The 24554-nt window shown below is 31.0% G+C and overlaps 4 protein-coding genes across 7 annotated transcripts; 3 read left to right on the forward strand and 1 right to left on the reverse strand.

The window, feature by feature from the left end:
- The first annotated feature begins 960 nt into the window (after window positions 1–960).
- LOC108822578 (G-type lectin S-receptor-like serine/threonine-protein kinase SD2-5) lies at window positions 961–4039 on the forward strand. Its single transcript, XM_056991998.1, has one exon. It carries the CDS (start codon window positions 1385–1387, stop codon window positions 3875–3877), a length of 2493 nt encoding a protein of 830 aa, XP_056847978.1. The 5' UTR covers window positions 961–1384; the 3' UTR covers window positions 3878–4039.
- A 5793-nt stretch (window positions 4040–9832) lies between these two features.
- LOC108822579 (protein WVD2-like 5) lies at window positions 9833–12563 on the forward strand. Of its 3 annotated transcripts, none has more exons than XM_018595691.2 (9): window positions 9833–10030; window positions 10494–10686; window positions 10773–11027; window positions 11100–11140; window positions 11248–11322; window positions 11422–11521; window positions 11596–11667; window positions 11731–11841; window positions 11923–12563. In XM_018595691.2, the coding sequence occupies exons 2-9, from the start codon at window positions 10501–10503 to the stop codon at window positions 12364–12366; spliced, it is 1284 nt and encodes a 427-aa protein (XP_018451193.1). In that variant the 5' UTR covers window positions 9833–10030; window positions 10494–10500; the 3' UTR covers window positions 12367–12563. The 3 variants fall into 3 exon arrangements, with proteins under 3 accessions (XP_018451193.1, XP_018451194.1, XP_018451195.1); XM_018595692.2 differs by having other exon boundaries at window positions 11425–11521; XM_018595693.2 differs by having other exon boundaries at window positions 10779–11027.
- A 160-nt stretch (window positions 12564–12723) lies between these two features.
- On the reverse strand, window positions 12724–14517 carry LOC108822581 (uncharacterized). 2 transcript variants are annotated; one of them, XM_018595694.2, is made up of 5 exons: window positions 14308–14517; window positions 13967–14207; window positions 13429–13513; window positions 13173–13239; window positions 12724–13026 (listed from the first exon to the last, which is right to left on the reverse strand). In XM_018595694.2, exons 1-5 carry the CDS (start codon window positions 14458–14460, stop codon window positions 12973–12975), a joined length of 600 nt encoding a protein of 199 aa, XP_018451196.1. In that variant the 5' UTR covers window positions 14461–14517; the 3' UTR covers window positions 12724–12972. The 2 variants fall into 2 exon arrangements, with proteins under 2 accessions (XP_018451196.1, XP_018451197.2); XM_018595695.2 differs by lacking the exon at window positions 12724–13026 and having other exon boundaries at window positions 13033–13239.
- An 8266-nt stretch (window positions 14518–22783) lies between these two features.
- On the forward strand, window positions 22784–23250 carry LOC108821795 (S-protein homolog 8-like). The gene has a single exon (XM_018594789.2). The coding sequence runs from the start codon at window positions 22792–22794 to the stop codon at window positions 23212–23214; it is 423 nt and encodes a 140-aa protein (XP_018450291.1). The 5' UTR covers window positions 22784–22791; the 3' UTR covers window positions 23215–23250.
- Window positions 23251–24554: the final 1304 nt, after the last annotated feature.

Here is a 24554-nt window from a genome sequence, read left to right on the forward strand (position 1 = left end):
CTAGGAACCATTCAGATATTCAAGGATCTCGGTATAATTTCGGTTTCGAATCGGTTTGGTTCGGTTTTTGGGTTTCGTTTTTTTCCAAGCTTAGTTATAGCTTATTCATCGTCGTAAATAATTAATTTTAAATTTTAGCTTTAACATTAAGAAATTTTAGGATCCGATACAATACTCAACACCAATCTAGTTATAAAATAGTACTTTCTCTGTTTCATATTAAGTGTTCTTTTAAGATTTTAGATTTTATTTTTTTATATTGTCGTTTTATATTTTCAAAGAAAATATATTTTTCCAGTTTTTACTTTTATTTTTAGCTTATTATTTAATAAATCAAATAAAAAAATATATTAAATAGAGGTAAAACATAAAATTTTAATTTGCGTGTAAAAATTGTTAAAAAACACTTTTAATAAAACGGACAGATATATTCATATATGAACGTACAATGATTTAAATAAGATGGCCACTGAAAAGAGTTGATTGATAAATCTCCTAGAGAAGATTCTAACCATTAAAGTCAAACCAAACCACCCGTCGGTCGTGAAAAAGGGAGTAATTTGGTCTGTCTCATCCACCAAGGGTATATTAGGGATTTGGATATAATAACCTCAATGGTTTGAAAAGTAAGAAAGTGCACGGGCGCTTTGCATAACACAATCAGACAACACCTCATCTATTTTCAACACATTAAAATGATTCATCTCGAACACAAAATAGCAATATAGACCCAAATTCAAATTAATAAGCCAAAATATCATGACACAGTTTAAAAGCAGTTTAGTTTTCAAACATTTCACAAACAAACTTAACAACAAAAAGAATAAATAGTATTTCATAATTCCATTCCAATATTCCAATATGCAAATATTTTCTACAACCCCCCCCCCTTATCACAGTCAATTACATTGGTCTTCTTCTTTGAAAAGTCTCAGAGTCACAAGAAGTGGAAAATTTTAAAACATGTTTTGCTGAGAAGACACAAGTGGTCGGATCTGTCCAAAAAGTAATTGTGACGGTCACAAGAGGCAAACATGAAAAGCAAACCGGTTCGAAGTAAAAGATTTTAATTAACACAGTCTCGTCTCTTTCCTACTCTCTGTTTCAACCCTAGTTGTCGTCTTCCTCTCTATCAAACACCATTCAGTGTAAAAAACAGAGAGACGAAACATAACGAGAGCTTTCCAACCCCTAAAATAATCCAACTCCTGAAGTTTTAATCGGGTCCTCCTCCACCGAGTTCTTACCTCTTAGAGATGCACCTGTCAGAACTCTGAGATTTGTCTTTTTGCTATATTTTTTGTGGATATTTTTTTTATGTTTCTCAGATCCATCAATCTGATCCACACACACAAAAGTTTTGATCATTTATTAAGCTTTGATCATGAGAGGCCTCTTCTTCTTGTTCTTCTTCTTAACATGTCTAGCTTTCTTCCCTGATCCTCTACACGGAGGTGTACCGTACAACGGAAGCATCGCTCCAGGGTTCGAAGGGTCTCAGATGAATTACATCAACAACGACGGTATCTTACTCGAATCCGTCAACAAAGACTTCGGTTTCGGTTTCGTAACCACACCAGCTTCCGTCACTCTGTTCACTCTCAGCGTCGTCCACAGAAGAAGCTCTAGACTGATCTGGTCGGCGAACAGAGCTTTCCCTGTTTCAAATTCCGACAACCTTCAGTTCCAAGACAACGGGAATGTGGTGCTGCGTAGTGAAGAACGAGGATCAGATGTTTGGAGATTGGATAATTCAGGCAAAAACGCTTCAAGAATCGAGCTCCGTGACTCCGGAAACCTCGTTGTTGTTTCCGCCGACGGAGCTTCGATATGGGAGAGCTTTGATCATCCTACTGATACGCTTATCACGAGTCAAGTCTTTAAAGAAGGCATGAAGCTCACTAGCAATGCTTCTTCTTTGAGCAACATGACTTATGTTCTTGAGATCAAGTCAGGAGATATGTTTCTGTCTGTGAACAGCTCGACACCTCAAGTGTATTGGTCCATGGGAAGTGATAGCGGGAGGATCCCTGACAAAAACGGTGGTGTAGTGACATCATCGTCTCTACTTGGGAACTCGTGGAGGTTCTTTGGTGAGAAACAAGCTTTGTTATGGCGGTTTTTGATTACAGACAATAGAGATGATAACGGTACTTGGATAGCGGTTTTGGGAAACAACGGTGTGATCTCCTTTACAAGTCTTGGAAGTGGTGTGTCTGCGGCTGATTCTTCCACTAAAATCCCAAGCGATCAGTGTGCGACCCCCGAGCCTTGTGACCCTTACTACGTCTGCTCTGGTAGTAAAGTCTGTGAATGTGTGTCAGGGTTGTCAAGGTCTAGGTCAGCTTGTAATACCGGGATCACTTCTCCTTGTAAGAAGACTGAGAACAATGCAGCGTTGTCTGTGAAACTTGTAAAAGCTGGAGACAGGGTTGACTATTTCGCTCTAGGGTTTGCTTCTCCCTTCTCTAAGAATACTAATCTTGACAGCTGTAAAGAGTTCTGCAACAGCAACTGCTCGTGCCTCGGTCTTTTCTTTCAGAACAGCTCTGGTAACTGCTTCTTGTTTGATTGGATTGGGAGCTTTAAAACATCTGGAAATGGAGGATCTGGTTTTGTCTCTTACATCAAGGTGGCTACTAATGGTGAGAGAGGTGGAGATAAGGGAGAAGATGATGGGAAACATTTTCCATATATAGTAATCATTGTCTTGGTGACGGTTTTGATCATCGGTGTTTTGATCTTTGTGGCGTTTCGGATTCTTAGGAGAAAGAAAACACCTTTGGATGATGATCAAGATCAAGAACAGAGTTCAGATGAGGATAACTTCTTGGATAATCTATCTGGTATGCCTATTAGGTTTACTTATAAAGATCTTCAGTCGGCAACGAATAACTTCTCTGTCAAGTTAGGTCAAGGAGGGTTTGGATCGGTCTATGAAGGGTCTTTACCTGATGGTTCTCGCTTAGCCGTTAAGAAGCTTGAAGGGATAGGTCAAGGCAAGAAAGAGTTCAGAGCCGAGGTTAGTATCATTGGAAGCATTCATCATCTACATTTGGTGCGGCTTAGAGGGTTCTGCGCAGAAGGAGCTCATAGGCTTCTAGCTTATGAGTTCTTAGCTAAAGGTTCGTTAGAGAGATGGATATTTAGGAGAAGAGATGGAGATATACCGTTGGATTGGGACACACGGTTCAACATCGCGGTCGGAACAGCTAAAGGTTTAGCTTATCTACATGAAGATTGTGACGCAAGAATCATTCATTGTGATATTAAACCTGAGAACATACTATTAGATGATAACTTCAACGCCAAGGTATCTGATTTTGGACTAGCTAAGCTCATGACACGCGAACAGAGCCATGTCTTCACAACAATGCGTGGGACAAGAGGGTACTTGGCTCCTGAATGGATCACAAACTACGCGATCTCGGAGAAGAGCGATGTTTACAGCTACGGGATGGTGTTGCTGGAGCTGATAGGAGGAAGAAAGAACTATGATCCATCAGAGTCATCAGAGAAGTGTCACTTCCCTTCTTATGCTTTTAAGATGATGGAAGAAGGGAAGCTTTTGGAGATTGTTGATGGGAAGATGGAGAACGTTGATGTGGATGATGAGAGAGTTCAAAGGGCGATGAAGACTGCGCTTTGGTGTATACAAGAAGATATGCATTTGAGACCGTCGATGAGCAAAGTTGTTCAGATGCTTGAAGGAGTTTTTCCTGTGGTTCAGCCACCGTCTTCTTCCACTTTGGGCTCGAGGCTTTACTCTAGTTTCTTTAAGTCCATCAGTGAGGAAGGTGGTGGTACGTCATCTGGACCGTCGGATTGTAACAGTGATAATTATATCTCCGCTGTGAGACTCTCCGGTCAGAGATAGCAGTTATGTGTTTTTTTTTTTGAACACAAGCCGTTATGTGTTTTAGTTAATCTTTAGTATAGATTTTTGGCTCACCATATGATGTATATTGTGTTGTGTTTATTTTTTCTTTAAAATATTGTTCTCTCAGTTTTGTAATATTGCAAGATTTATCATCTGCTATGTTCCGAATTTGTCCTAATGACAAGGTTCTTTAGTTCTTTGATTCTCTAGAAATTTGTTTTTGATACAGATCCGGTCAGTTTCGATAGAAATATTTAATATTATAATATAAACTTGTTTCCGAGAGAATATAATAATTTAAGAATTGAGTTTATAATGTTTTCCAATTAATGTCAGGATTGGATACTGTTACTGGATATGGGATGCATCCAAAGCTCAAATGTCCTAAATTGCTATGATTTTTATTTCAAAGGATGCTCAAACCCTCAAGCTCCTCACGCTCGCTTTCTGCTAACCAAACACATGAGATTCCAAGAAAGTGTTTCTGTCACTACACGTTCCGAGGTTGCAATCTCCATTCTATTCACAGATTCGCATGAGGTACATTCTAAATCTTGCTCAAAGATTTGATATCACAATCCCTTTGTTAGTAGTTGCAAATATTATGCCCTCTCGGTTATCTATTATGTAAATAATTTCATCATATACTATCATTTTGGAAGATTCTTGCGTTTCTGAAAATGAGCAACCAATTGATCTTACCACTCTTTTTACTCTCAACCATCAACAATTCAATATAAAACCAGAGTTTTCGCTCACTAAAAACAAATTAAGAAAAGTAATTAGGACTAGATGGAAATGATGGATTAAGAAAACTTTCTAGATTAAGAAATATCAAGAAAGGAAGGGTGTCACAGTTGTACCTGTATCTTATCCTAATCACTGGACCAACTTGTCCCTTAATAAAAGTGGGTTTTGTGTCTAATCACTTTGCTTCCTCTTTAATCACTCTCTCGTTTAGTGCTAATCAGGATAATCATACCTCTTTTTAATTGTTACCACTTTCCTACAACAGAAAGTAGTTTCTTTTCAATTATACTAATTTCAACAAAATAAAAAAACGACTAGTTGGCAAGATGGTAGGATCCGTGTGTGTTCGCCGAACGCCTTTGTAATCTACCCTTAATTATAATTACGGTCTACAAAATATGGATACTGTAATCTGTTTCAAGTCACATATAGTTTCAAAAGTTCGATGATAAAATATGTGGATTAATTTTTCTTTATATGCTCGATTTTTGAACAAAGCATCTCAAGTTTTTAAGATTGTTTCATGTGAAAGTGTTTTAGGTTAGCAATATATGATTGGTATTAGGGTTGGGCAAAAAACTGAAACCGAAGAACCGAACCTAAATATCCAAACCGGAATTGAACTGAGTACCCTCAAATATCTCCATGGTTCCTATAATTCTATATCTGAAATAATCAAGCCAAACCAGAACCGAACATATATCCGAATATAGAAACATATTAATTATATATACATATAACATAATTAAATATATATTTATAACTAAAATTTCTTAAAAATATCTAAAAATATTTGAAGATAACTAAATTATTATAAAATATCTGAACTATCCGAACTATCTAAAAGTATGCAGATAATTTTATCCGAAATATCCAAAATAATCCAAAATATTCAAAGTTTTTATCTAAATCATCATAATTATTTGATATTTTATTCTAAATAACCAATATTTTACCCGAACTATCCAAACTATCCGAATCCGAACCGAAACCAAATGAGAACTTGAATTATTTCGGGTATTTTTCGGTTCCTAGTTTTACTATCCGAACGGAACTGAACCAAAAACTATCCGAACCTAACCGAACCGAAAATAAGTCAAGTACTCAGTGGATCTTCTAACCTCCTATCTAAACTACCCGAAATCCAAAATATCTGAACCGAACCGATACCCGAAATGCCCAAGCCTAATTGGTATAGTGGTAAGCGGAATTTGGACATGTTTAGTCACACATATATAAAATCATGCTTTAAACTCCGTTTGAATATCCAAAAAAAGAAAGCGTTTTATCTTCCTTTGAAAATTAATCTTAGCTCTTTTATAAATTCGAGATATATCCAGGTTAAAAATAAAAAGAAAGTGTGTTATGTTTGATTTTTACATTTCTTTGCTACCAATAAAACTATTCTGCATTATTTCCCTTAAAAAATCTAATGATATCTAATGCTATGTGGGGCTAAACAAATGGATAAATGAGCGTCACTGATTAAAGCGCATATGTATTTTATATTTTAGTTGTTAAATGCAAAACTGCTCTAAGAAACCTTGAGATATTACTAACTGAGGAGGAGTACGAAGTACGAAGGCATGATGACCAAAACCACACATGATGTATGTATGTTGGTAAGAAAAGAGTTTTTGAGCAACAACTTCTATTAGCATCTCAGAAAACACTTTCTATTTTAAAAATTTATAAAGTGTTCTTTTCTAAAAATAAAACTTCAAAACTAACTTTAAAATTATTTGTATTTTATACTATTGTCTTTATATTTGTCACAACTAATACAAATTTATAAAACTTTTATAATTAACTAACACATATATATAAATATTACAGAAATATTAATTAATAAAAACTTACATTAAAATATAAAACCAGATTGTTAGTGTTATTGTAATATTAAAATTTCTATAATAATTATGTCTTCATGTACCTTTTAAAAAAAAAAATTATTGAGTTTGTTTTGTAATATTCTTGTTGTCTAAATTTTACTTTTAGAATAACACCAAGCTTGTTTTAATTTTTTTTATATAATTTTATATGTAAAACTTTAAATATGAACTTTTGTTTCTCAAAATTTCAAATTTGACATTTTAAATAAAAATTCAAATATGAACTTTTACTTTTCAAAACTTCAAATTTGATGTTTTAAATTTTTTTTTCTGAAAAACAAAAAATTCTATATTTGAAGTTATAGAATGTATTTTGAAAATGCTCTAAGCTTGTTAATTGGTTTTCTAGTTGTTAATTACTAACTATAACCCATGATGGACTAGAACTAATAAACTATTAGTTCCTACGTAGTCAACGAAATAAGTGCAGTTAGCTTTCATTTTAATTAATTCTTTTGGCTACCAAAGCTTTCGGTTCGGTGAGCACATGTGGGTGCATGTATTTAAATATGAATCACTTGGGTTCACTATTATTATTCCCTCCGTTTCGAATTACTTGTCATTTTAGAATAGAATTTTCGTTTCAAAATAAATGTCATTTCGATTTTTAATGCAAAATTTATTGACAATAGTCTCTACTCAATTTTTATATTGGTTGATATATGGTTAGGTGTGTTGATAATAATGTTTTTATTTTGAAAATATGTAAAATTAAATATTTTCTTAATCTTTGTACATAAACATAGAATGACAAGTAATATCAAACGGAAGGAGTGTTATTTTTTTTGGTAAAAACAGTTTGTGTTCATTATTTTGCATACAATGGGGGAATACTGTAGATTAAATGTGTTAATTAACTACAGAGCCGGCTTCAATAGTCCTGATTGAATGTGTTAATTAACTATCTTGTTCAAAAGAAAAAACCTACACGATTAAAGTTTACATTTAATAGCAAAGAAACGGGCCTCGTGGTCTGGTGGTAAAGAAATCTCGGTTGAGGTGTCCGCTATCACGAGTTTGACCTCCGACCACAGCGGATTTAACATGATCTCCGTATGGCTTTCAGGACTTTCCTCACCAGTTCCGGTTGGACGCGGTAGGATAGTCGGACTAAGTAAGAGGTCCGGATATCTGGATTATCAAAAAAAAAAAAGAGAAAAGTATGTTACTGTACAATGGGGGATAATATGGTTCATCTTATTAACGCGACCAACATACATTGCAAGTTTCCAATCTATATATCCTGCCCAAAATAAGAGTTTATATAAAACTTTTATAATTTTTTTCAAAATAATAATAAATATATATGAAAGATATTTTTTTGATTTGATCAAATTAAATTTGTTAAAATATTTAATTTTATTAATTCAATTATGATACATGCGTGTTTATAAAACTTTCAAAATTAAAATATTTATATATTTTATATGGCATATAGTTTAACATAAGCATTAATTAAAATATACATACATATATGTATATAAATAAATATATATATATTTAATAAGAAAATATATTAAATGAAACTTCATATTCATATATATTTATGATCATTTGTACTTTGACCATAACAAAAAAATTAAACCATTGATTACAAAGTGTTTAGTGTAGTATATAATATATTTAATAATTTGAGTAATTTATAGTCAATTAAAAATTTTAAAGTATAATATATGCAAAAAATCTAATTTTTATTATATGATAATGTATTTTAAGAATTTAAAATTAAATAAAATGGTAAATAGTTAATAGAATTTTATCAAATCTTTATTATTATTATAAATAGTTAATTATCTTATATATTTAAATTATATTAGGTAATTTCGTAATTTTTATTTAATAAAATATAAAATTGTTGATTTTATAGTTATTTAATGATATATTATATGTTTAGATATCCCAATTTATTTCTTTAAAAATTCTAGGAATAGTGTAAATCGTTTGATTAAGAAAATGCGAAGGCTTCTTTGATAAATTTACATATTTAAACCAAAGAGATAATTTAAAGCAATCTAATCATATCCAAACCCCCGATATTCGGGTTTCTTTTAGTACCCATTTGGACTTGGTTCCCACTTCCCACTATCCCACTTATGTTTCTTTTTTTTTTGGCCAACCACTCATGTCTTTTCTTAAACCCAAGCTTTTCATATGTTTTTCTAAAATGTACCATCTAAGTTCAGTTAGTGGATCTTACTCAAAAGTGAAATATGACTATGTACATCAACAAGGATACGTGACTGTATAAGATTCATTACATTTGAAGGTTTTGTTATGCGTATATCTGTTAAAAGATGTATGGATATGGATTTTACCTTATATTCTGCACTGAATCCATTCAATATCTTTCAAATTATCTGTATTAGCTAGTAGAGCTGTGTACAAAATTCAGAACCCAAAATCTAAACCGAACCAGAACCAAATTTTTTGACCCATTATCAATCCGAAATATAAAATATTTGAACTGATTTTGTAGGCTGATACAGAATAAATCCAAACCCCAAATGTTAATAATCGAAGCCAAACAAATAATCCAAAAAATTTAAAACTAATAATAAATATAAATATTAAAAATATATATGTACTTGAAATGATCAATTCAAAGTTTATTTTGAAAAATTAAATAATTATTTTAAATATTTAATTATCTATAAATAAATACTTTATAATTTGTCATTTTTAACACAAGTCTAAACTATTTATAATATAATGAATACTCCATCTGTTTCATAATAAATCTCATTTTAAGTTTTTTATTTTATTTCAAAATATGTGTCATTGTACAATTTCAATGTAATTTTGTACATTAAATTTACTTTTATCCTTTTAAATAACCAATAGATTTTTATTTAAATCATTTTATTTAATTAATAATACATTAAATAAAAATATATTAATCTATTATAAAACTTTCTTAATCTTCGTAAAAAAATATCAAAATAACAGTTACAATGAAACAGATGATGTTTACAAACTATGCTTACTTTATTCTTTATCATCAATTGATTTTGTTTTATTATAAATTGGATGATATTTTCAGTTTTGCTATAAAACTTATTAGCTTTTATATTTAGTTGTTTATTCTATTACTATTGAACTGTATTTATGTATATACTAATTAACTAATAAAGCTTTTACTTAAAATAAAAATATAATATTTTTAATTTATGTGTTTAATTTCAAACATCAATTAATAAAAAATATTAAAAGGAAATAACAAAACCGTCGAGTAACCGTAACTGACGTGGCACTTAGATTTCGGACAGACGCTGTAATAAATATCAAATCGTTTTATCTTTTATCTGTCTTCACAAAAAAAAAGGCTCTCTCTTTGTATTTGTTTTTCTTTTTCAATTCACAGACAGAATCGAAGAGAATCCATCCATCCCTGAGAATCACTGAAGAACAAACCGAAATCTCATACTCTATAAAACCTCATCCTCCTTCTTCGACGTTTGATTCAATGGATGTTTGATTTTCTCTAGGGACTGCGTTTGGTGAGGAAGATGTGCGTCTTAGTGTTCTCATCTTCTTCTTCTTTTCTTTTTTAAATATTTTTCTTTGTTTGGTTATTTTGAAGTTCTTATGAATCTGAGGAACTTAACTAGTCTACGTGTCCGTTTTCATTGCTTTGGTTCGTGTGTCGGTAGATCGATGTTTTTAGTGCCACTTAACCGATTAGCTTCACTGCCATGGCTACTGAGCATCAGTATCACTAGATTTTTTTTTTTTTTCTGATTTAGATTTGCTTCTGTTTCTGGATTAGCTTTGCATTTACTTAGATCGATTCAGGAAGGTGTATATGACTAAGCTGATTGAGTATTATTGTCTATGGATCCATTTATATATATATATATTAGGAATAGGTCTTTTGTTTTTTCATGTTCAACACTGTTAGAATGTAGCTTTGAGTCTTGGTCACTTTAACAGTGTTGATTAATAACAGGTTCCATATATGTTGTTTTTTGTAGTTTTACTATGGATGCTGAAGTTATCTTAGTTGCTGATGGGGCTGAACCTGCTCTTGTAAATGGTGGTTTAACAATGGAAAATGGTGTTACTTCTTGCGAAACCATGGATACTACTTCAGAAAGTCAGAATGAGAATTCAGGAGATAGTTCCACTTTGGATGCAACTGAACACTCCAAAGAGGTTGCAGCTGCGGTTGGTGACTCTTGGATTGGATGGTTAATCTACTCTGGTCATGAGATAAATGGGTTTTTTTTTTATTCTCACTTTTTCTGTTGTAGGGTAAGGGTACACAAGTTGAAAGTGTAGATGAACCGAAGAGTATTAAAGGCCAAAAGGCTCAACGGAAGCTGAAGCATGAGAAACTCTTAAGTGGTAAAAATGTTCCATCGGTTCATATCAAAATGAAGAGAGAGAACAAAGGTGCAGATGCTAAAGTGGAAGTAGCATCAAATGGTTCGGTTGCTCCTAATGCTCACACAACAAAGTCTTTAAAGAGCACATCAGTCAATGGTAGAGAAGCTGAACTCACTGAGGTAATTATCCCTCACAATTTACTTCTACGTCTTCTAGCTGATGATAATTTATGGTTTCTTGTGACATATTAGCATGGAAAGCAAGAATCTGCACCTGCTGAAAGCGCCACAGGGTACTGAGTCCTATTTAAAAAAAAAAAACATAAGCAGAGTTTCTTTTCTTATGGTCTTGAAGACTAGGGCATTGGTGCTAAGTCTTATCAATTATCTTTTGTTACAGGGACAAGGTGAAAGCAAAGCCTCAGAAGAAACAAGTCCATGAAACATCTGACGATGATACTCAGTCTTCTTCTAAGTATTTATTTCACCTTTACCTTTACCACCTCTTCTTTCCTTGGCCTTTCTGCATTTGGCTCTTCTTTATGTTGATTATATAAATTTTATGGTTTCTTAGTAGCCCGCAAGCAGACGATGGCAAACCTCGAAAAGTTGGTGCACTTCCAAATTATGGGTTCAGTTTCAAATGTGACCAACGTGCTGAAAAGAGAAGAGAGGTTGGCGTTTCCATCCACTTGCTTGTCCTCTCTTCAGAAACAGTAATCATATCTCTTTTTTACGTATGGTGCAGTTCTATGTTAAGCTTGAGGAAAAGACTCACGCGAAAGAAGAGGAGATTAATAACATGCAAGCCAAGTCCAAGGTTGTCTTCCTAAACCCTCTTCTTTGTCATAGTGTTCTCTACTTACTTTTGGTACTAGCGCAGGAAGCACAAGAAGCTGAGCTTAGGAAGCTAAGAAAGAGCTTGAACTTCAAAGCCACACCTATGCCTAGCTTTTATCAAGATCCTCAGCCTCCTAAAACAGAGTTAAAGAAGGTACTTTATGCTCTCTTCAACAACCATGATCTCACTTTTTTCTTGAAGTACTAGTTCTCATTGTTATTTACTTCCAAGTAGATACCACCAACAAGACCAAAATCTCCAAAACTTGGACGAAAGAAGACTGATTCTGAAGAAACTCAAACTCCTCGCTTAGGTAGACTGAGCCTAGATGAGAAAGCTTCTAAAGGTAACTCAACTTCCAAGGGTATTGTGCCAACATTTGATCACAAGAAGCAACCGTTGCGCAAGTCGCTTCCAAGATTGCCATCTCAGAAAACAGCTCTCCCCGATGGAAAAGCCGCAACAACATCAGCAAAGGTGAAACCTGAAAGAAAGAGACCTGGAAAAGATGCAGAAACTTCAAACCAGTCTTCCCATCTCACAGAAGAGGAAGCACAAGTGACTGTAGCATCTTCTAATGCTAATGCAGAAGGCTCAGATGAGATTGTATCTCCAAGGATAGATGAAGAAAGAGCTGAGTCCATTGAGGTATCTGAAGCGGTTGCTGTTGAGCACTGAGATATATACTATTTACTCTCAAGACTCATCTTGCATTAATTAAGGAGGAAAAGAAGAAAAGAAACCGTATGATATTTTTGTTTATATAATATCTTGGACCAAAACTTATCTGAAAAGAAATGGGTAAAAGTGTGAAAAGAATCATATGGGTTTGGTTCTAAAGGTTGCTGCTTTCAAATATTTCTATGTTTGATGTTGATGTCAAAATCTTATTCTTTTTCTTTTTGATGCTTTGTCTCTTAAAAGGTGAATACAGGAGATTGTGCGTTCGCTCTGTATTCTTTCTTTCTCTATTTGGTATAGCTTCTTTTGTTATGTTCCACAAAAAGATATGCTGGAAAGTAAAGTTCAACATATATACTCACACACCTGCATTACTTACAACACAAGGTATTATCATTTTTTTAATCCCAGGGTTTAAAGACCAGAACCTAATCAGATTTCATATTTTGTTTCATTCAGATCTCTCCGGTGAAATGTACTAGCTACAATGATATATACTGTGTTTTACAAAATAACAAAAGAATCACATCGAACTTAAGGAAAAAATACATTTAAATTGTGTTTATTAGCCTTTCTTATGTGTAAAATATTTTGTTAAATGTATCACATGTGCAAGCCTTCTTCCTCCCAAATGTCAACAAGAAAATGCACCATATCCTATAACATTGCATCATCATCATCATCGTTGATGTTAATTAGTTTTCTTATCAATAATAACAGTACTAAGATGAAAGTAATCTAAACAATCTTGTATTACAGTTAACATATGTAGTGTCTTGACTCTTAAGCAGGAAATAAACCACCTGAAGAGGTATCGGTCGAGGAAAAGGCTTGTTTGTGCTCAATAAGCTGTCATATGTCGAGTCCCAGCTGAAAATTTATCAGAGTGTACGAATTAGAAGTACGGGTCTCATCTTAACATTGAAAAGTTTCAGGAAACCAAATATATATATATTCAATATAGAAACAAATACTTCAGTATTGTTATTTTTCGCACATTTTATAAAAATAAACACTAGTTACAATTTTTCATTAAGAAGATTGTTCATTGGTTGTCACCTTATTGCAGGTTCCGAAACTCGACATTGTTGGCTGGTTCTGCATTCACGCCATTGTTGTCTTGTTTGGTTCCATTGAGCAAGCCCTTCAATGAGAGGAAATATAGAAGTAACATATATATATATATAATAATTTGTTATAGTTTGTATTCGAAAGATTGATGCAAAAAGTTTTGTTCTATACTTCCAAGATATATATCCGCGTTTAATTCTATTCATTGAATAAATCAAAACTTGATTGAACAATAATATTACTTGCTTCTGCAAAAAGAAACTTAAAAGCAAACTATCAAATGTAAAAGAATGAAAAAGCATTTCAAATAAAAAATTGAAGGAAGAAGCAAACGTAGAGTTGCGTTTTAATATAATGTTTGTGGTCTGACATGCATATGCAAATTCACATAACGTATGCAGCCGGTCTATATTATGCTTACTGTGTAGTTTGTTTCTAATGAACTTACTAGCATTTACACTATCCATGGAACGAATGAAGTATTATAAATCAACCGAGGCCTCTCATAACACCAAGGATAGATTACCATGGTTTACGAATTGGGTAGAGTTGCTTGTGCTGAACCGGGGATCAAAAGGCGGGTTTGAAGATTGTGATCGAATCGTGACATTGTGCTCCATATCACATGTACTTGTGCTCCAGAAACCGTCTGATGAACCACCATCTTTTTTCACAACCTTCCTTTGGATCTTGAGCCCCTTTGATAGCTCATCGACTTCCACAACTAAAGATCTTCCACTTTTTCGGTATCCAAAACAGTTTATGCTCTACACACAAAAACCACCATAAATATAGAAAATATTAACATTTCTTCAACTTTTGCTACGTTCAAACATGTTTGATCTATTGGTTCTCTGGTTGGCTCACATTGATGAGAGTTTTGCATTTTGATTTTAGAGACTCCATGAAGCAAATAGAGAGAGCTTGGAAGTAAGCTGCGAGGAATTGGAAGAACGAGGAACAACTTGTCTTACTAAATTGTGTTTGTGTTTTTATGAAGAAGGAAGAACAAGAACACATAGCTAGCTAATACAAAGGACAAAACACAATGAACATAAAAGAGATATCGAAACTAAAAAAAAAAGAGTAAAAAAAGATTAGTATAGAAGTATAGTATGACTCATAAGACAAGCAAACACACATAAGCATAAAAGATTCTGTAGGCTAGAATTTAGAAGCAAGTAAGGCATAATTCACTGTTTAAGTTGATTAAATAAAAAGTTTGTATCTGGCCTTTAGTACATACTAGATCATGACCCGCCCGATCGGGCGGGTTTTCATATTTTTTGGAAGCATGAGATATGTTTTTTTATTGTTATGAAAATTTTTTATTTATTTTTGTACATTATAAAATTAATTATTTAAAAAACAATTATTACATATTTACTCGGTGAATTTTATTATATTCTGATGTGTAATATATTACATGTGTCTGATATATAAACAAAAATTGTTTAGTTTCGTCATTTTTATTATTATTATTATTTTGGAAGTGATCGTGGGTGTGTAAAGATGATCTAGAAGATCAGTATTTATAGTTTAATTTTAGGGTAACAATAATGTACCACCGATATATATACTAAACCAATTAAGTAATTTATAATAAATACCAAATCACAGTATATGGTTACCGAGATATTATGTATAATTGTAATGACTTGGTGAATGTATTTTTCCATAAAATATTTTCTTTGAAAGTAAAATTCGAGATATCTATATCTGTTATGTAAATAATCATATGCATCGAATATATACTACACAAATATTCTCTAAGGCAATTTCCTAATATATCTTATTGGCGAAATCACCCATAATTGTAAATATAGAATTATGGGTCATTTTGTTAATCTATTAAACATGTTTTATAAATAAATTTAATATTTTTAGTGTTATATATTTTTAGTTTTATAATAGTTATATTTATATTTATATGTCTAGTTAACATTACTATTCAGATCCGTGCATATACACATAATTTCAATTTTATTAAGATATTAAACTAATATAAAATAATTAGTCAAACATTTGTTAAAATTTTGGTATTTTATATATTTATGTAGACAAAAATGTATAATGAACATTTACAGTAGACTAATATAATAAAATTTGGTTTTATTTTATTTTTTATAATAAAATTCTAATTAAAATTATTTTATAATAAAATTATAATCATATGACTATTTTATAGTAGATAAAAATGATACATCTTTTTTAATAGAGAAGATATATTCTCAAAGAAATGTTTATATGTATTCTTAAGGTTTGGTGGTATTAAATTCAATTTTAATAATATTACACATTACGTAATATAGAGGTAAATAAAATCTGTACATATATTTGTACATAATATGTTATGTTGAACCCGAGGACAATTTTAAACAATAATCGTATGCAACTATGCACTAACTTAAATAAAGAAAAGATGGAGTTGCTAATCGTATGATTATGAACATGAATACATTTCAAATCTTTTAATTAGCGTTGGACCATTTATTTCCTAAACCAACAAAATAAAAGAAAGAGTCTCAGTCTATTAATGAATTCATGTGGATATCATATACCTATACAAGAGAGTGTGCATTTAATTTAAAATCTTACAAAATAATAGTTAGGTCCATTACAATGTTTCTGTTTTAATAAGATAGATACTCAGTGGCGGAGGTAGGAAAATTATTTAGGAGGGTCAGACTCTAAAAAATAGCATATATTACATGGGTCATCTAACTAAAATTACCAATAGTTACATAACTTTTATAGAATTATACCAGTAAATTTTTTTTAACACAAAATCCACCTCTGACCCATATGCCAACATTCTGGCTCCGCCACTGCATATATTAGACTTTGACCCATGCAACCACACAATTTTTTTTTATAGTTTTTTATTGTTTGTATCGAATGATGTTTTTGTTAAAATTAGTTGTATTACACTAAGTTATTTTTGCGGCAGTTAACAATTTATCGGTATCATATAAACAAATCAAATATCGGAAAAATGCATCCACGTGGTGTTTCTTTTTATTTTTATAAATAAATACTTATTTGTATAAGTGATAATATATATTTTAAATTTTACCCATTTAAATAATTGGTTAATATGACATTTCTAAATACAATAATTTTATAGTTTATATTGAGTAATCTTATTTTATCTTGTAAATCATAAATTGTATTATCCATATTTTAGAATATGACATATATATCTGCACAATGAATTTTATAATTTCATGGATTAAAATTTTATGATAATGTATGATAAAAATATTGTATATACTTTTTAAAATATATGGTGCTATATATTTTATAATTTTCAACAATTGAAAATATATTTATATATTAATCTGTATATTACATAAATGATTCATTTTTATATAACTTTTATTTTAGTTATTATTAAGAAATAATAAATATATAATTATATAGAATTTAAAACAATATTGTTCATTAACTATTTAAAGCTAGGTTTATTAATTATTTCCTAACATACATATAACAGAAAAAGATAAAGAATACTAAATCTAGATTTATTAATTGTTGTTACCATGATTTTTAGTTAGAATTTTATTTTAGAAATGCATTAATTAAATATAAAAAGACAAAAAATTCTAAAAGGTAGATTAATTAATAATTTAGAACTTTGTAAATAAATTAAAAAACTAGGGGATATTTTATTTTTGTACTTCTCTTTTAATAATATAGATACATTCAAATGATGTATTAATGGGACCTAGAAAGAAATATAAACAAACAAACAATCAAACGAACTTTTTACATCTTCGAAAGATAAGTACAAAAATAAAATATCCCCCCCCCCAAAAAAAAAGAACACCCGTTCATTATTATTTTGATTTTATACTTTTCAATGAGAAAATTATTTAAGTTGACCCTAATTTATTGGAGTATAGAGCACCCTCAACACTAAAAGTTCTCGAAAGGGATTCTTGTCAGATTTATATTATTACTGTAACTCTTTTCTTTATCTAATTAAAATTATCAATACTATAAAAACAGGAACATTTCCTATTGATAATAGTTGGGTCCAATTTGAAAAGAAATGAAATGTATATGTAACTGCTTATATCTTCATATTAATATAACTTGTTAAAGGAGCTTGAGTAATTTTATAATGTAAATGGTTAAGAATGATAACTGCTAAACCTAAATTCGTGGGGAATCTATTAGTACACCCGCCCTTATTTGAACACACCGCCCATATATTAAATTATATGTGTAATTATATATTTTTATTTATTTAATTACTATTGGAACATTAAAGTGTTTACGAATAATTAAAAAATGAATGTGTTAAATGACTAGCACAAGTGTATAGTTGTTATGCAACATCACAAAGTCAATCAAATTATCAATACCTCTTACTAATAATAATTAAAAAAAAGTTAACACAAATATGATTACAATGAAATCACAAATATCATTACAAAATAACATACATATATGAAAATTAAATTTCTAAAAAAAAAAATTAAACAAAAAACTAAACTCGCCCGGAAATTTTATGACAACTATGATACATAGGAAAATTGGTTGGTTCTTTACCGCATCAGAAAAACACAATATGATTACAAAAAAGAAACACAAACATGAAAATTACATTTCTTAAAAATGTAAAACAAAAAATATACCCACCCTTGGAATCATATTGATAATAGTTGGGTTAACTGAATTTATTTTCAAAATATTAACTGCAATATTCTACATATATCTATCTATTACATAACCTTATATATCAGAACCTCTCCTTTCTTTTGAACCAATCATAACCTCTTCTTTATTCCTAGACTATAAGTATCCACTACTCTCATCTTCACTAATTAAAATCCCACGTTTACGTAATATATTTGAGCATGTAAAAATTATAATGACATGTTCGACTATAATGACCATATATGACATGTTCCATATAATTCATCCAAATGTGCAATTGGAAAAAGCCCAATGATATTCAATTTCTTAATATTTTTTGATGAACATGCCTATATATTCTCAAATATGTTTGATATATATATATATAATTTAATGAAAACATATAATTTTACCTATTTAATCATTATTTGTTTACTAAACAAAATTGTAACTATATTTTGTTTTTTTAAGTTAATAACTATTTAGGAATAAATTACAAAATTAATATGTAAATTGGCTATAGCACAAATACTTAGTTATGCAACATCACAAATTTAATACGATTATCAAAACCTCTTACTATAATTTTTAAAAATATTTTACCCAAATATAATTACAAATAAAAACTAAAATATAAAAATTAAATTTCTAAAGAATATGTAAAAATTACAAAATTAATATGTAAAATAGCTATAGCACAAATATTTAGTTTTGCAACATCAAAAATTTAATACAATTATCAAAACCTCTTACTAATAATTTTAAAACTTATTTTACCTAAATATGATTACAAAGAAAAACTAAATAATAAAAATAAAATTTCTAAACAATATGTGCAACAAAAAATATACCCGTCCATTTAAAGGACGGGTCAAAAACCAACTTCCTAATTAGAATACAAACAGATTCTAATAATATAAAAAATAACTAAAAGTTACACATTGGTTCAACCAGTGGTTCAACTGATAGTCGGCTTCTGGGTTTTAGCGGGTTTTGTGAGTTTTACTGGATAATTAAATATTGACTTTTTCTTAAAACCCAAACCGGATTATATATCGAATCACCAGTTCAACTATGGGTGTAGATCGGGTTTCAAAATACTGGGAACAAGTTTATAGTTATGAAACATCACAAATTCAATACAATTCAAAACCTCTTACTAATAATAATTAAAAAAATAACGCAAATATGATTATAAAGAAAACAGAAATATTATGACAAAGTAACATACATATATGAAAATTAAATTTCTAAAAAAGTAAAATAAATAATATATCAGTCTTTGAAAGGAATTTTTTTGACAACTATGATACATAGGAAAATTGGTTGGTTCTTTAGAGCATCAGAAAACACAAATATGATAATAAGAAAACACAAATATGAAAATTACATATCTAAAATTTTAAAATAAAAAATATATCCACCCTTTAACGGATGCGGTGAAAATCTAGTTATGTCTTAAATCTGAATCAACAGTTGTATTTAGACTATCTAGAGGGGTTCTATTGGGTTCTCTTTCAGAAACTCCTTTTTCTTTTTTTTTTTCCCGTCAAATGATTTATATTAAACACTGGATGCAATACATCTTGTTACACAAAAGCCGGCGGAACACGTTGATATCCCCGGAGACACACAATCCCAAACAACAGGAGACTAAAACCCATCACAAGGGCATCCAAGAAAAACTGAAACATAACTTTAAAACTCAAACCAATTTCCTACAACGAGACACTCGTATGAACCTTAAAAAGACCAAAGATGACAAAGACAAGGCCTAAGAGAACCGGATGTCTAGCAAGAGACCACGGTTAACCAAACGAACAAGCGGCAATTTAACATAACCGAAATTCACCTGAACTCTCCTGTCCACGGTGCAAAGCCAGAACCACGCCGAATAGCATCAAACACACATACCGCCCCTGAAACAAGTAACCCTGAACCGGAAACACCTGGAACAAACCTTCCCAACCGCATCTTCTTCCGAATGAACCAACGCCTCAACCTCATTTTACTGCTTCAAGCATCCAAGGAGAAGCCACCGAGGAATTAACAGAGATCATCGAACAATTCGGGAACAAACCAAACTCTTATTAAAAGATGCAGCAAGGACTCCTCCACAACTAGGAATGGAGAGGTGACACTAACCAACTTCATCACAACAACGATGCTAAACCTGTTCTGCTCACGGTCGCCAAAACGCCACTGCCGTACCAGAGATGAAGAGAGACTAAAGGTCAATCTTTGAGTCAAAAAAGGATTTAGAGGATTCACCCTCTCCGTTGAGTGGAGGCAAGACACAGGAGATGAGCCAAAACGAAAAGAGGAGACTAACACACCAACATGTATCCAAGCGTCAAAGAGAAAAGAATCTCAGATCCAAAAATCAGCACAGAGATCCGGACAACTACGACCAGAAATTAACCAAAGCATATCTAAACCTTTGACAGATGACGATTAATCATCACCACATGACAGAGTAGCTCTCCACGCGCCTCCACTCGCCTCCCAGCCAAGGACCAGACCCACCCCGGAACAAAGAGGATCTAAACCATAGAAAATAGCAAGAGCCAGGAACGCTAAACCGAGACAAGATACAGAGACTCGCCGCCTCCGGTGCTATGGAAGCCACCGGAGACGAAAAACGGCGGCCAAACTGATAAGAAACCCTAGGAGAAACGAGAGAGACGATACCTCCCTCCTTCCCACTTCTGTTGCTCAAAACTCGCCGCCTCCGGTGCTATGGAAGCCACCGGAGACGAAAAACGGCGGCCAAACTGATAAGAAACCCTAGGAGAAACTCTTTTTTCTATATTTTATTTTTTTACTTTTATCTATTAAGTTTATTCTCTGATTTTCAGGTGAGAAACTAACGATGGACTTGTTTACTAGACTAACTCTAGCCAATATCACACAAAGAGTTAAGAAAAAAGGCTAATTTGTTGGTGAAAGAAAACTCTTGAATATTATTAGAGAAAATTTATTTATTTAAATTTAGTGGCAATCTTTGGGGTTTGATATGTACCCACATCATGTTTTAGATTCAATTCCTTCTGAAAACTAAAATTTTCACTATTTGGATAGTTTGGGTTTGGAATTTGGTATACATGGTTTACATACTGGACCGTAACAGATGATCGGTCCATCATCTGACATTAGTCATAATGTATTCTAAACTCGGGTTAGACAATGTGGTACATTTTTGGGGTAATCCACTCTATAATATTAAGTGTGTTCTTCTTGAGTCCAACTGGATCAGCCAATATAATTTATCAAAAACAAAAATTACTGATAAATAAAATATGTAACGAAGCTAGCTACGAAATTCTTGTACAGTAAAAAATCTTTTGTATAATCTTTTTTGGGTTTACGTAACTTATGTTTAGTTTTTTTTTTTGTCGTCGACTTTTACAAACTCATATAGACTCTGTAAATCATGTTGGTGGCTCGTCATCCATGTGCACAACAAAAGACGCTTGAGTTCTAGCACCTCGTGCTAGTCCATCGGCCTTCTTGTTCGATCTCTGAGCTGTGGAAGTTCTCCCGCAAAGTCTTGATATCTGCCAGATAAATTCCTCATGCAGGCCATTCTTCTGCTTCAAAATGGTAACTTATGTTTAGTTTAAATGGTTATAATTCAAAATGATTTTCGTTTTACATTTTAAATATAGTAAACTAAAACAAAGATTTGGCATATTTTATGTCACTTTAAAAAATATATATTTATCAAGTTGATTCCTTTTATCTGATTTTTTTGTTTTGTTAGCTTGCTTTATTTTATTAGACTTTTACAATCCTATGTGAATTTAATTCTTATATCTTTGGTTTTATTTTATTTTATTATTATTTAAAAAGTTCAATGAAACAATTAAACTATTTTTATATCGTGTAATATTTACAAATAATACACGATTCATGTAGACATGCTCTCTAATAATATTTAAAAATACTACTAGTCAAACATAATTTTTTTTTAACAAACATTAGTATATATTGAAAGTTTATGGTTTGTATAGAATCTTTAATACGTTAGAAACTGTCAAATTTTTATTTTGTTTTTGTGCTACTTTGTATTTAATTGTCTGACCAAAATCTCAATATATTTAAAATAGTAAGTGGAAAAGAAAACACAATCACACCATTAACTGAACATTGACTTCTTCTTTTGAAAAAGTAAGCATTGACTTCTTCTTTTTTTGAAAAAAGTCAATGTTCAACTTTCAGTTACTTACTTAAACATTGACTGCTTTTTCAAATTGCACATTGACTTCTTCTTTTGACTTCTCTTTTGAAAATTAAACATTGCGCGGTGATTCACCAAGCTGGGGCGATGACTTTCTTCTTAAACATTGACTTGAACATTGAAAAAGAAGAAGTAAATGTTCAATTTCGTAATCTTTTTTGAACACTAACTTCTACTTTTTAATTTGAACATTGACTTCTTCTTTTGAAATCACACCATTAATTTTGTATATTCATAATTAAGAAACTGAACATTGACTTCTTTTTTTCTGACATCAGTTGAACACTGACTACTTTTTCCTTTTATGATAAGTATATTACTCCTCTTAAGAAGATGCAACGGAGACTGAATGCATGAGCATCACTTCATGAGATACTTTAAATAGTTCGGGAGCTTTATGTTTTGCTACTCCTATTAGTCCTATACATCAACCCTACAAATATAGAACAAATCGACAAATCAAAACAATGAATCTCCTTTCATGCTTTTTGACTGTCATTGCATTGTCTGCCGAGTTGAGTAACGGAGAGTCTTACGATAAAGACTCGGTCCATTTCATAAACTCTCTTAATCCGAACAACATTCTCAGGGTCCATTGTCTAACGCATGATGATGATCTAGGGTATCATTTGTTGAGTCCTGGACAAACCTATGAATTCAGTTTTTATGAAAGTATTTTCAAGACCAAAGTCAATTGTGCCTTATGGCAGGGACCTGGTTTCAAGTTCTATGCAATCTTTACGGCATTTAGAGGTGGCAGTTTCATTGTCCACTATGGTAAAAAAAACTTTTGGGATGCAAGAGAAGATGGTATATATATCTCTCATGGTAATGATTCTCCCAAATTAAAATACAAGTGGTCTACCGAAGCCCTTTCACCAATTTATTAAGTGGACAAACATATATGTTACTTGCTCATTTGAGACATTCGATGTCTTTTTCTTATAACCATAAATAAAGACATATTTATGAAATTGTATTTCTTATCACATTAAAAACACGTCAAATTTAATTATAAACACGTCAAAAACGATTGTAAATTTATAATAATAATAAAGCAATAGTAATTCAATAAAATTAACTAAATTTCGCCAAACTTGCAAAACCAATTAAACAACTAAAACAATAGTCATTTTTGTTAAAATTGAAAAACAAACCTGTCAAAATCGCAAAATCAATTTTTATCAAAAACGCAAAATTAAGTTTTTCTGCCACAGCTATTAAATCTTGTTTTCCATCAATGTAAAATCAAGTTTTTTCTGTCGAAAACAAAATATCATATTTTCCCACTAAAACAAAAAAATGAGGATTATTCGCCAAACATACAAAATCATGTTCTACATTATTATTTCCGCGAAAACCTTCAAACTGAATTTTCTTTGCAAACTCGCAAAATCATATTTTCCACCAAAACAGTAATATCATGTTTTACATCAAATCCGCAAAATTGTTTCGCCCAAAACGACAAAATCTCTTTTTTTCAAACTGAAAATCAAATTATTTGTTCAAAATGAAAAAAATGAAAAATGAAAGTCTCCGCCAAAACTAAATCAAGCCCCCCCCCCCCCCCAAAACACAAGATGAGTGTTTCCAACAAAACTATAAAATTCCGAAAAATATAAAGTTTTTGTTCTCCTTCTGAAAATAACAATTTTTCTTATTATATAGATATTTAAATAAAATTAATCTAAATTACAAGGTGATATAATCTAATGTAGTAGTTTTATTAAAAATTTAATGAGTAAATGAATAGTTTTAATTATTTTTAACTAAATTACAGTTTATTTTAGTTTTAGTTATATTATATTCATATTTTTTTAATTAGATTTAGTTCGAGTCATCTTATTTGTTCTTATAAACTCGTACCTATATTTAAATATTCATAAAATAATTAAATCATAATTATTGATTAATTTTTAAATTTCATTTTTTTATAGAAAATTTAAGATGGTTTATGATTTGTATGTATGAAAAATTTAAAGATTGCAATTTTAAAAAACAAAATATATCGTCATCTTTGTTTAACATATATTTTTAGTTATAATAATTTAGAACAATTTAATACTTCATTTTAAACATATCAAATTGCAACAATTCTTTAAATGGTACTAACTGTTTTTTTTAGTTGTGAATAATTTTATTTTTTCTTCATTGAGTTTGATTATTCTTCTTACATTTGTAAGTATGATATAAGTTGTTTGAAATAACATTAGATGAAGAAAAAAATGAA

This window comes from Raphanus sativus, chromosome 8 (assembly GCF_000801105.2).
Source record: "Raphanus sativus cultivar WK10039 chromosome 8, ASM80110v3, whole genome shotgun sequence".
NCBI classification, from domain to species: domain Eukaryota; kingdom Viridiplantae; phylum Streptophyta; class Magnoliopsida; order Brassicales; family Brassicaceae; genus Raphanus; species Raphanus sativus.